Source organism: Pleurodeles waltl, chromosome 3_2 (genome assembly GCF_031143425.1).
Source record: "Pleurodeles waltl isolate 20211129_DDA chromosome 3_2, aPleWal1.hap1.20221129, whole genome shotgun sequence".
Taxonomy (NCBI): domain Eukaryota; kingdom Metazoa; phylum Chordata; class Amphibia; order Caudata; family Salamandridae; genus Pleurodeles; species Pleurodeles waltl.
This window is the reverse complement of record NC_090441.1, coordinates 99,273,007-99,285,606: the sequence shown is the minus strand read 5'-3', so window position 1 is coordinate 99,285,606 and position 12,600 is coordinate 99,273,007. Positions and strand designations below refer to the sequence as shown.

The 12,600-nt window shown below is 45.2% G+C and overlaps 1 protein-coding gene across 2 annotated transcripts in view; it reads right to left on the bottom strand.

Moving 5' to 3' along the window:
- Nucleotides 1-12,600, bottom strand: part of GTF2I (general transcription factor IIi) — a 1,115,084-nt gene that overhangs the window by 344,555 nt on the left and 757,929 nt on the right. For both annotated transcript variants that reach the window (XM_069226909.1, XM_069226910.1), the window contains 2 exons: nucleotides 3,673-3,731; nucleotides 2,074-2,178 (listed from right to left, as the gene is read on the bottom strand). In XM_069226909.1, coding sequence (XP_069083010.1) covers nucleotides 2,074-2,178; nucleotides 3,673-3,731 — 164 coding nt within the window. The remainder of the gene's footprint in view (nucleotides 1-2,073; nucleotides 2,179-3,672; nucleotides 3,732-12,600) is intronic.

Here is a 12,600-nt window from a genome sequence, read left to right as displayed (position 1 = left end):
TTGAGGAGAAGTATGTGAATGATGTACTGTGTTTTGTGTATCTGCACAGGATTTTAAGATGACATTCAAGCAGCAAGATTGGTGGTGTCAGAGTGCCAAAAGATGGAGACCTTCACTAGGGACACAGTCTTATGGTTTTTCAGTGTTACTTCAACCAAACTTTTCCTAGCGATTTCTGGTACCCTCTGGTACACTAGTTTCTTAGCAGCTGCCTCTTTGGCCTTCCATATTTACCGAGCAGCCATCTAAAACTGTCTCAAGCAATTTCTACTTGCCAAAATGAGTAACATCTGTACCCAACCTTGAAGAGGTTTGATCCAGAGTATCCTGCATAACCACTCGGCAGATAACGTCTGAAACCTGTGTGTTTGCCTATCTCATGGATTGCATGGATGTAGGAGTAAAACAGAAAGCACAAAAATAGCAACAAAGGTATCAAACTGTTCTGATTGTTTCCAAACAAAAGTGAAACACTGTATGTTCTACAACTCCATCAGCCCTGGCAGCTAAAAGTCAGAATCTCACTCATCCCTGAAACTCTATGACCAGAGAGATTTATTTGAGAAACCAATAAATTAACCTTTAGTAACAATGTTTCTGGTGCACACTAACTGCAGATTCCTTGTCTTTTGAATTCTGTCTTGCACCAGAATTGATCTGGATTTTTTTTCTGCAACAGACCATGTACGTCAGCAGATGGCAGTATCCACCTCCTCTGTATCACCCCACCTCTCTGGCACAGGTCCACATGTAGTCACCACCCACACAGACATCTTAAAAAGGCAAATTCTGTACATTCAGAGCCCAGAAAGGGCATTACTGAAGGTAAGTAACATGTAGTTCTGAACAAAACTTCTAACTGCAGATAACTTACCATTCGAAGAGATACCAAAGCAGTACCCCTTCAAACATATTATGAGGAGTGGACTTTACACCAGGAAGTCCTGCAGGACTAAGTGAGCAAAATGGTCCTCCTTACCGACTTAGAAGTCTATTCTATAGTGCCTGGTGAAGGTGTGAATAGATGCCCACTTAGCAGCATGGCATAGATCTGCACCAAAACACACATAGCTAGTGCCATAGTGGTGGCTTTGGCTCGGGTTGAATCAACCCGAAAGTCTTCTGGACAATCTTCTGGATTAACACAAGCATTCCTTCCATCACTTTTTGTATATTTTGGCAAAGTGTGGCAGTGCAATCTGGCACCAGAATGGGTTTAGCAGGGTCATTCTGAGATGGGGTTGGTCGAGTTAATGGATCCAGCGGGCCTCAAGGTACACCAGGGAGACCTGGAATCATCCAAAAAAACTGCAGCATCACCTTGTTGAAGGTCTCAGCTTGCTGCTGAGTCAAGGATGGCACTGGAAACACGGGGTGCAACAGCTCCAACTGAGGAATGCGATCCAAGGAAGGCAGTGGAGTCTGCTCAGAAATGTACAGCTCCACATCACGCTCCCTGAAAGCCTTGGGATATATGGAGCACTTGTCATACGACTTAGTCATACGATTATTAGATCCTAGATACGGAAGGCAGACGTCCTTCGGGTCCCTAAGCGACATATGTTTTCTGCAGGTGCAGCACGGTTTAAATTCTATATATTTTAGAGAGGGCATTTTCCCTAACTGCAGGCTGTGAATATTTTGGAAGCTGGTGAACGCTTATGAAAAGTTAGGGAATGGACTTCTGGATCTCTGTCTAAGGGCATGGAAAGAAAACAGCTGACATCAACATGCATGTGTGGTGCTAATATGCATGGCAGCAAAGTCGCTTTCAAAAGCGGGATAAGACTGCAAAGAAGTCTGGTCACGCTACCCACAAGTGGGCAGAAGCTGTTTCTGGAAAAGTTTTTAGGTGGAGTCTGGCACATGGGAGAATTCAAAAGGTGAGGAATCTGTAATTAAAAGTATCCATCAAAATACTTGTTTTGTTAAAAACATTTGAAACATTGAACTCAAATGAGGGTTGGAGCTTCAAGCGGCTATAGCCATTCTACAGAACACTCAACATTTTAACCAACCAGCTGTAACCAAATGGAGTCAAGAAGACTCAGTTTAAAGAGTCACTACACAAACCTGTTTTTGGAGACGAGATCAACTGCTCCCTGTTACTACTGATTTGAAGATGGACTGGACTGGAGAGATGACTGGGCTGTTGTGATGGAGGAGGAGTTGCTGCACCTATAAAGGAAGGTGAAATGTGCTGGTCAGATTTGCTTTACTGATGGCTCTCAAAGGGCCGAGAGGCAGAAATATTATGCTCTGAAATGTTAAATTGTGTGAGCTTCATGATCAGGAAAATGAGCAGTGTTAAGGAGAATGAGCAGTGCTCAGTAACCAGATGAAGTAGCTAATCGGGTTTAACTTTATCACCACCTTTATCAGACCAACAACAGGATAGCCTTAACTCACATGGGTCTACTGAAGCTGCCACCTTACAGAGAGAAGAGTTAACACAAATAACTGAAGTTTGCTCTAACCATCAATAACTTTATTTTATCACAACTCGCCAAATCTTTCCTCAGATAACTCGGTCTAGCTGCCCCAGGTTCTTCAAGCACTTCCTAAAATGCTGGGATCTACACACTCTCTCTCTCCGACACCAAGGGTATATTCTGCTAAGCAATCTAAAATCCTTTCAACTGTTATGCTACATAGCCCATTTTACCTACATCATGTCTTTGATAATTGCACCCTGTCATCATCTCTTCTGGGCAAATAGTCTGGATGTACCATATAGGGTAAAAACAATGCATTGCTCCAAAAGTTTATTTATAAATTAAACTTAGTTGGACGCCATACCCAGATTTACAAAGACTAACTCGAAAAATTCACTAACCTCACACAGCCAAACAATTTCCCTTTGTTCTACTACTTTCAAGCCAACAATAGGAACAATGTGAGGGGCCAAATTTTGGATCCATACTAATATTGTAGGTAACAAAGGTAAAGGGTGATGCAGACAAGTAAAGAAAGTGTACAATGTAGTTTGCTTTGGAATCAAAGAGCTATAAACCTGCCAGGCCTGCAACACTTCTCTTTACGTAAGACGGCAGCTTTAAAATGCTATGGTGAAGTTAGATAAAATTCCAAATAAACTGCTTATCTAAAGAATATGACAACTAAGGTGGAAGTTATTATAATAGCCACTCTTGGACTTTACAACCCATACTATTCCATGAGGCTTCTCTAGATGGCATGCCCTCAAAATCACTGGAAATCTGGATCCAGATACTGCTTGAAATAAACAAAACTGCATCATGCATGATGTCACTTCACAAGTGTCAGTAGACATATGACTGGGAAAGTATAACACTCACATAAATGATCTAACATTCCCAAAGACTGCCATGATCAAACATTTTCTATTATCTGCAAAGGACAAACTACAAGATGTATTTGCAATTTTCCAACAAAAATGAAGATGAGGTAAATGAGCACCTTGGATTGGTATAGCCAAAGTGCGGGTGATGTGTGCAGACATGGAGCTGTAAAACTATCATTTCAAATGGAACAGAACTAGAATCAAAATGAAAGTGTTGGTTAAAAATTAAAATAAATTGAAAGGATTCATTAAAGTGAGAAATGGTTATGTATATATAAACATATTATTAAAAATGTCTTCCAAAGCATGAGATGAACAGGAAAAAAATAATAATAAGTGTGGTATCTTACCTGCAGCCTGTATTTTGCTAGCCAAACCAGCGGGCAAGTGAGCAAGTACCAACTGAGGCCTGGAATGGATAAAAAAAAAAAAACAAATCAAATGATGAAAAACAGAAATACCAATAACGTGGTCTGTCACACACTAGATGGATTTTCATGTTTCTAAAACATCAGTTTTTAAGACTATCGTATATTTGACACTTTAAAATGAAAAATCACAAAGCAACTTTGTAGGTAGTCTCTCTCCGATCCAAGGACTCCTTCAGAATGTCATCTTAGTTCTAAAACTATGCAGATACAAACTCTGAAATAGTTTCGTAACATGCATACCAAAAAGGTATCTGTATTTTATAATTCCTAAGCTATTGGCTGTAACTGTTTTCTAACACTCAATTATAAGCAAATCATGTGAAAAAACTATAAAAAGCAGTTGCAAAAATCAAACTCATTTAGTAGTAATTTGTTAGAATTTTCACCTCCCTTTGTAAACTTCCCTTGGCCCTCAAACTTGTGGCGATAAATTGTAATATAGAGGTTAAACTGCGAAAAACAGTTATCACAATAGTAATTAGTGCATTAGCTCAGGCGAATGCTAGAAACAGAATACACCTCACTTTTCAGATTTTCAGGGAGAAGTGAACTCAATCCAGCACTGTTTTAGTTGAAATTTACACAAATCCCTCTATACTCGTCTCCCTCGCTGCCTGAAATGAGTGTAGCCCTCAAATTAACAAAACTTCAAGCAGTCATATTGTGCTTCAGTCATTCAAAGAGCCTCCTGACATAACAGTCCTTGGTAGCTGTGTTTACATCTGACCTTTAAGTAGGGACAGTCTTAGTTGTAAGTGGGCCTCAAGTAATAAAAAAAAAAAATGAATGCATGAATTATACAATTATATATATATATATACACACACACACACACATATATATATATATATATATAGATATATATTCACTTAAAAAGCCAAAGGTTACAGGCACGTTATGCTTAGGCTCACATTTTAAACATTAAAAAAACACAGAAATTCACTTGTTAGTTATCTCAAGTAACTACAACTCGTGCCCTAAGATAACTATAACTAGCGCCCCTGCCATGCACAGTTTTTGTCCAAAAATTTTTAAAAAATATTACAATGATATTATCAATGATGTTATCAAAGATGTCATGAGTACCATAATTTGCGGGCAGTGCTTGGCGGTGGCGCGAGTTATAGTTACCTTAGGGCACATGTTATAGTCACTTGAGAAAATTAACTTAAACAGGTGCATTTCTATGCTTTTGTATAAGTTTAAAATGTGTGGGGGCAGAGATGCACCCCCATACCTGGGGCCTAGACTTCAATAAATGGAAGGGGGCCTCACCCCCCCTTCCACGGCTGATTTCTGTCCACGGTCACAGAGAGGGAGCTGCTAAACAAGCAGCTCCCACTTAGAGAGCAAGTTTCCTCTGTTTCCCAGCCTGCATCTAGGGGGGCTGCATTCATCACTACCAAAGTCCCGCAGAGGTAGTGGCCCTCGGTCCTGTGGGAGGGCTGCCCTGGGGAGGTGGCGGTCCCCGGGCACGGACAGGCCTAGCGAGCCCACCCACATAATAATAATATGCCCCTGGGAGTTGGTGGTCCCGGGGGAGGGAGGTTGGGGGGTGTGGGGGGGCCATGCCCGCCACCCTTTATTTTGTGGTAAAAATGTTTTAAATTTTTTTTTAAATGTTATTTTGTCCTGTGGGATCCCAGCACCAGAGCTGAGGGCTCAGGGTGTCCAAACCCTGCCCACTTTTCTTATTTTTTACCTTTTTTTTTGGGACTCGGCTGAAGCAGAGTCCCAAGATGCCTGTGAACACGTCCTTGTTGAAGTGTTGGCAGCCAATCAGATCTCAGCAGGAGATCAAGAGGGTTTGCGGAGCCTACGCATCCCTATATAACTAAATTTAGTTTTTCTTTAAGATTTCAAAAACTACTGAACGGATTTACACCAAATCACAAAATCACTTTCTGGACCAAGAGCTAGCTTTCTGCCAAACTTGATGTAAATCCGTTCAGTGATCTACCGCTATTCCTGTTCGAAATCCCGATGGAAATTAACATGGAGAAAACAAGCTTTTGCAGACCCCCACCCCCTCATTTTCTTTCCTCGGCCCACGCATGACGGTTCACCCTGAATCTTTTGGGCTGTTCAACTGACAATCACATTATGCTTCCACCATCCATAGTATGCTACATGGAACAATGGGTCAATTCACTTCAACCACTACCTCTCCCTTGCATCATAAATGAAAGCTCTACTTGCATCTTCAGTAAAGTTGGGCCTCATCATGAGCCTAAAACAAAGTGCACTTCACTGTCAGAGCTGGTGGGGCAATACCTTAATTTGCCAATGCTTTGTGGTCTTTCCATTACTTGACTTTTTTTAATTTTGTAGTTACCCTTGCGAGTTAAGATTATTTCTTGAGGTTACAGTAATTCAAAGCCAGTAGTAAAAAGTAGGCAATAGAAATGTTTACATGTGCTATTAAGAATCTTATTTTCCGAGCATATGGATTAAAAAATGAAAAGTGTTTCTCTACTTGATCTAGGTATTAGGGCCTGCTAAGAATCACCTATACGGTTCTAATAAAAGTATTTGTGATTGCCATTTTATTAAAAATTGCTGGGCTTCTACTATCTAGAGGAGGTTTTCTTTCCCTCACTAATTACAGGTTGTTTTCTACTTATACCTTTAATTTCTCACATTTTTTAAACTGTACTTCATTTCCCCGGTAAGCTGAATTGGAAGGAAGACTACTACTTAAGGTTGGAACAGCAGGGCTCCAGTTAGATATTTTATTTCTCTTGTGTGTGTTGTACTTTTAGATGTCATCACGTCACGCGACCGCCATGCCCCTTGTCACAGTGGGCTATAACCGTGAAACACTAGGGGATTTGCACAGCTGACACGCAACAGGTGTACCTAAGGCAAGCCTGTCTGCACCCAGTATGCACTCTGCACAAAAAAATCCAGCCCTTCGACCCTCAAACAAGGCCAGCTTTTGACCTACTCAATTCAAAGGTTCAACCAAACTCGAATTTTTTACATCAGGTTTTAATCTAGCTATTTATCCTAGCTGGCTCACCTGTGGCATTTATTTCACTCCTGCTCCCAGCCTTCTTGACAAAAGCTTTATATTTACGCTGCCATCTACTAAACTTATTTCAGGACCCCTTAATAAGGTCAGATGAATAGTGAAAACCAAGTTAGACTTATTATTTAATTAAGCCTAATATACCCGATGTCTTGTTCCACAAACAGAGCTTATGACTAGGACCTAGCCAGATATTGTTTCTGCTATTTTGCCCAATTACTCGGTCCTTAGAAATGACCGCCCTGACAAAGCTAATGGTGGAATTACCAATACCCAAAAAGATTTCTTAGCCTACTCAATCCTTGAGGATAAGTTTCCTTCTTCTGAGGACATCTCTCTCGTCCCAGATCAGAATTCACTAATGCCATCTCTTTCATTTAGCTCCTTTCCCATACAATATGCCAATTTCTCAATAATTGTGGATTTTAATTCTCATATGGAAAACCCTAAGGATTCTGAAACTACTAAACTTAGACTCCATGTGTGCATCAGGTTTGAAACAACTCGTTACAGACGTCTACCCATTGAGCTGGACTCTTTTGACCCAATGTTCTATATAACTCAATCATTGTAGAGCAACCCATATGTAGGAAAATGGCTCCCTGTTGCAGTTCCCCCCCACTTTTTGCCTGATATTGATGCTGACTTGACTGAGAAGTGTGCCTGGACCCTGCTAAACCAGGCCCCAGCACCAGTGTGCTTTCACAAAAAATGTACCATTGATTCCACAATTGGCACACCCCTGGCACACAGATTTACAAGTCCCTTGGAAAAGGTACCAGTGGTACCAAGGGCCCTGTGACCAGGGGAGGTCCCTAAGGGCTGCAGCATGTGTTGTTCCACCCTAAGGGACCTCTCACCTAACACATCCACACTGCCATTGCAGATTGAGTGTGTTGGTGGGGAGAAAAAGGCAAAGTCGACATGGCGTCTTCCTCAGGTTGCCATGCAAACAAAATACTGGCTGTGGCATAGGTAGGTCACCCCTCTAGCAGGCCTTACAGCCCCATGGCAGGGTGCGCTATACCACGGTTGAGGGCTTTGCTGCATGAGCAATATGCCCCTACAGAATCTAAGTCCATTCTTAGACATTGTAAATACAGTGTGGCCATATTAAGTTTATGGTCTGGGAGTTTGTCAAAACGAACTCCACAGTTCCCTAATGGCTACACTGAACACTGGGAATTTTGGTATCAAACTTCTCAGAATAATAAACCCACACTGATGCCAGTGTTGGATTTATTACAAAATGCACACAGAGGGCATCTTAGAAGCCCGCCACTGAGATGCCCCCCTGGGGTGACAGCCTTTGTGCTCTCTGAGGACAGAAACAAAGCCTGCACTGGTGGAGGTGCTTCTCACCTCCCCCTGCAGGGACTGTAACACCTGGTGGTGAGACTCAAAGGCTCATGCCTTTTGTTACAGCACCACAGGGCATCCCAGCTAGTGGAGATGCCCACCCCTCCAGGCCACTGCCCCCACTTTTGGCGGCAAGGCAGGAGAGGATAATGAGAAAAAACAAGGAGGAGTCACCCACCAGTCAGGACAGCCCCTAAACCCAGGAAATCAGATTCCTGCAACCTACACAAAGAAGGACTGCTGACCTGAAAGCCCTGCAGAGATGACAACTTACTTGGCCCCAGCCCTACCGGCCTGTCTCCAGACAGAACCTGCACAGCAACGCATCCGACAGGGACCAGTGACCTCTGAGGACTCGGGGGACTGCCCTGAACCCGAAGGACCAAGAAACTCCGTAGAACAGCGGCACTGTTCACCAACAGCAACAACTTTGCAACTTTGAAAGAACTCTCCCTTCCTGCCGGAAGCGTGAGACTTCTGACTCTGCACCCGACGCCCCCGGCTCGAGCTCCAGAGAACAAACACTGCAGAGAGGACTCCTAGGCGACTGCGACGACGTGAGTAACCTGAGTCGACCCCCTGCACCCCCACAGTGATGCCTGCAGAGATGATCCAGAGGCTCCCCCTGACTGCGACTGCCTGGTAACAAGGAACCTGACACCTGGACCAAGCACTGCACCCGCAGCTCCCATGACCGAGAGGAACCAACCTCCAGTGCAGGAGTGACCAGCAGGTGGCCCTCTTCCTAGCCCAGTCGGAGGCTGGTCCGAGAAGCCCCCCTGTGCCCTGCCTGCATGACCTAAGTGACCCCTAGGTCCCTCCATTGATTTCTACAGCAAACCCGACGCCAACTTTGTACACTGCACCCGGCCGCCTCTGTGCCGCTGAGGGTGTGTTTTGTGTGCCTGTTTGTGTACCCCACCCCCAGTGCTCTACAAAACCCCCCTGGTCTGCTCCCCGAGGACGCAGGTACTTACCTGCCAGCAGAGCGGAACCAGAGCACCCCTGTTCTCCAGAGGCACCTATGTGTTTTGGGCCCTCCTTTGACCTCTGCACCTGACCGGCCCTGTGTTGCTGGTGTGGTGACTTTGGGGTTGCCTTGAACCCCCAACGGTGGGCCGCCTATGCCCAGGAGACTGACTGTGTAAGTGCATTATGTAAGGAAATGCCTCCTTGGCATGGTTACCCCCTGACTTTTTGCCTTTGCTGATGCTAAGTTATGATTTGAAAGTGTGCTGGGACCCTGCTAACCAGGCCCCAGCACCAGTGCTCTTTCCCTAAACTGTACCTTTGTCTCCACAATTGCCACAACCCTGGCACTCAGTTAAGTCCCTTGTAACTGGTACCCCTGGTACCAAGGGCCCTAATGCCAGGGAAGGTCTCTAAGGGCTGCAGCATATCTTATGCCACCCTGGGGACCCCTCACTCAGCACATGCACACTGCCTCTCAGCTTGTGTGTGCTGGTGGGGAGAAAATGACTAAGTCGATATGGCACTCCCCTCAGAGTGCCATGCCAACCTCACACTGCCTGTGGCATAGGTAAGTCACCCCCCTAGCAGGCCTTACAGCCCTAAGGCAGGGTGCACTATACCACAGGTGAGGGCATATGTGCATGAGCACTATGCCCCTACAGTGTCTAAGCAAAACCTTAGACATTGTAAGTGCAGGTTAGCCATAAGAGTATATGGTCTGGGAGTTTGTCAAACACGAACTCCACAGTTCCATAATGGCTACACTGAAAACTGGGATGTTTGGTATCAAACTCCTCAGCACAATAAATGCACACTGATGCCAGTGTGCAATTTATTGTAACATACACCCAGAGGGCATCTTAGAGATGTCCCCTGAATACTAATCCGACTGCTAGTGTAGGCTGCCATACACCAGACATGTTGCTGAACACATGGGGAGAGTGCCTTTGTCACTCTGTGGCCAGGAACAAAGCCTGTACGGGGTGGAGGTGCATCTCACCTCCCCCTAAAGGAATTGTAACACCTGACGGTGAGCCTCAAAGGCTCACCCCTTTTGTTACAGCGCCCCAGGGCATCCCAGCTAGTGGAGATGCCCGCCCCTCTGGCCACTGCCCCCACTTTTGGCGGCAAGGCTGGAGGAGATAATGAGAAAAACAAGGAGGAGTCACCCACCAGTCAGGACACCCCTAAGGTGTCCTGAGCTGAGGTGACCCCTGCCTTGAGAAATCCTCCATCTTGAGTTTGGAGGATTCCCCCAATAGGATCAGGGATGTGCCGCCCTCCCCACAGGGAGGAGACACAAAGAGGGTGTAGCCACCCTCAAGGACAGTAGCCATTGGCTACTGCCCTCCCAGACCTAAACACACCCCTAAATTCAGTATTTAGGGGCACCCCAGAACCTAGGAAACTAGATTCCTGCAACCTGAAGAAACAAGAAGGACTACTGACCTACAAGCCTGCAGAGAAGGAGGAAGACTACAACTGCTTTGACCCCAGCCCTACCGGCCTGTCTCCAACTTCAAAAACCTGCTCCAGCGATGCATCTGACAGGGACCAGCGACCTCTGAAGCCTCAGAGGACTGCCCTGGACTAAAGGACCAAGAAACTCCCGTAAACAGTGGCCCTGTTTAAAACCAGCTACTTCTTTGCAACAAAGAAGCAACTTCCAAAGACTTCATGTTTCCTGTTAAAGCGTGAGACTTCCCACTCTGCACCCGACGCCCCGGCTCGAGATCCAGAGAACAAACACCACAGTGAGGACTCCCAGGCGACTGCGAGCCTGTGAGTAACCAGAGACGACCCGTCTGAGCCCCCACATCGACGCCTGCAGAGAGAATCCAGAGGCTCCCCCTGACCGCGACTGCCTGTAACAAGGGACACGACGCCTGGAACCAGCACTGCACCCGCAGCCCCCAGGACCTGAAGCAACCGAACCTCAGTGAAGGAGTGTCCCCAGGCGATCCTCTATCTTGCCCAGGTGGTGGTTGTCCCGAGAAGCCACCCCCTGTGCCTGCCTGCACTGCTAGAGTGACCCCCGGGTCCCTCCACTGTTTCCTACCTGAAACCTGACGCTTGCTTTGCACACTGCACCCGGCCGCCCCTGTGCCGCTTAGGGTGTGTTTTGTGTGCCTACTTCTGTCCCCCCAGTGCTCTCAAAAACCACTATGGTCTGCCAGTGAGGACGCAGGTACTAACCTGCTGGCAGACTGGAACCGGAGCACCCCTGTTCTCCATAGGCGCCTGTGTATTTTGGGCACCTCTTTGACCTGTGCACCTGACCGGTCCTGAGCTGCTGGTGTGGTAACTTTGGGGTTGCCTTGAACCCCCAATGGTGGGCTGCCTATGCCCCAGGACTGAGACTTGTAAGTGTTTGACTAATCTAAGCTTTACTTACCTCCCCCAGGAACTGTTGATTTTTGCACTGTGTCCGCTTTGAAAATAGCTCATTGCCATTTTTACAAAGATTGTATATGATATTGCTTTCATTCAAAGTTCCTAATTTGAAATAGTATATACAGAGCCAACTTCCTACACTTTACGTACCTGCAAAACCTAACCAAACTTACCTCCCCCAGGAACTGTTGATTTTTGGACTGTGTCCACTTTTAAAATAGCTTATTGCCATTTTAATCGGTACTGTGTGTACTACTGCTTTAATTCAAAGTTCCCTACTTACCTGTGTGGAGTACCTTGCATTTTATGTATTTACTTCAAATCTTGAATCTTGTGGTTCTAAAATAAATTAAGAAAATATATTTTTCTATATAAAAAATATTGGCCTGGAGTTGAATCTGAGTGTGTTCCTCATTTATTGCCTGTGTGTGTACAACAACAGTTTAACACTACTCTCTGATAAGCCTACTGCTCGACCACACTACCACAAAATACAGCATTAGTACTCTCTGATTTTGCCACTATCAACCTCTAAGGGGAACCCTTGGACTCTGTGGACACTATCTCTCACTTTGAGATAGTATATACAAAGCCAACTTCCCACACCATATCTCTGATCTGGTCGGACCACAAGACCACTCTGTTCTTTAGAGCACCTATTACCCTAGACTCTGCTGTTTAAAAAAAAAAAAAAACAACAATGTACAGGGGTAGTAGCGGTGAAAATGCTGCACCTCCGTGACGTAACAACTCGTATTAGGCAACAAAGTCAATGAGGTAAAAAACTGGTGCCAATTGGTCGGGTGCCCTACTACCCTAACGGGCACAAAGAGTTGTGTACCAAGGTGTACAATGACAATAAATGCAAAAAGACCAAGGCACTCAGAGGTATAGAGTCCAGAAATGTTTTATTCCAACTTAACCTCTCCAAAATGGCTGCCTTCTTTCAATCGCCTTCTATACCTTTGCACATACCATTCGACAGCATAGTCCCTTTTCTATGTTGCTGCTATTTGGATTACTCTTAAACAACGCACGGGGCTCCTAGACCCGAGACGCGCTGCATCGGACGGACTGGGCGCTCCTCGCAT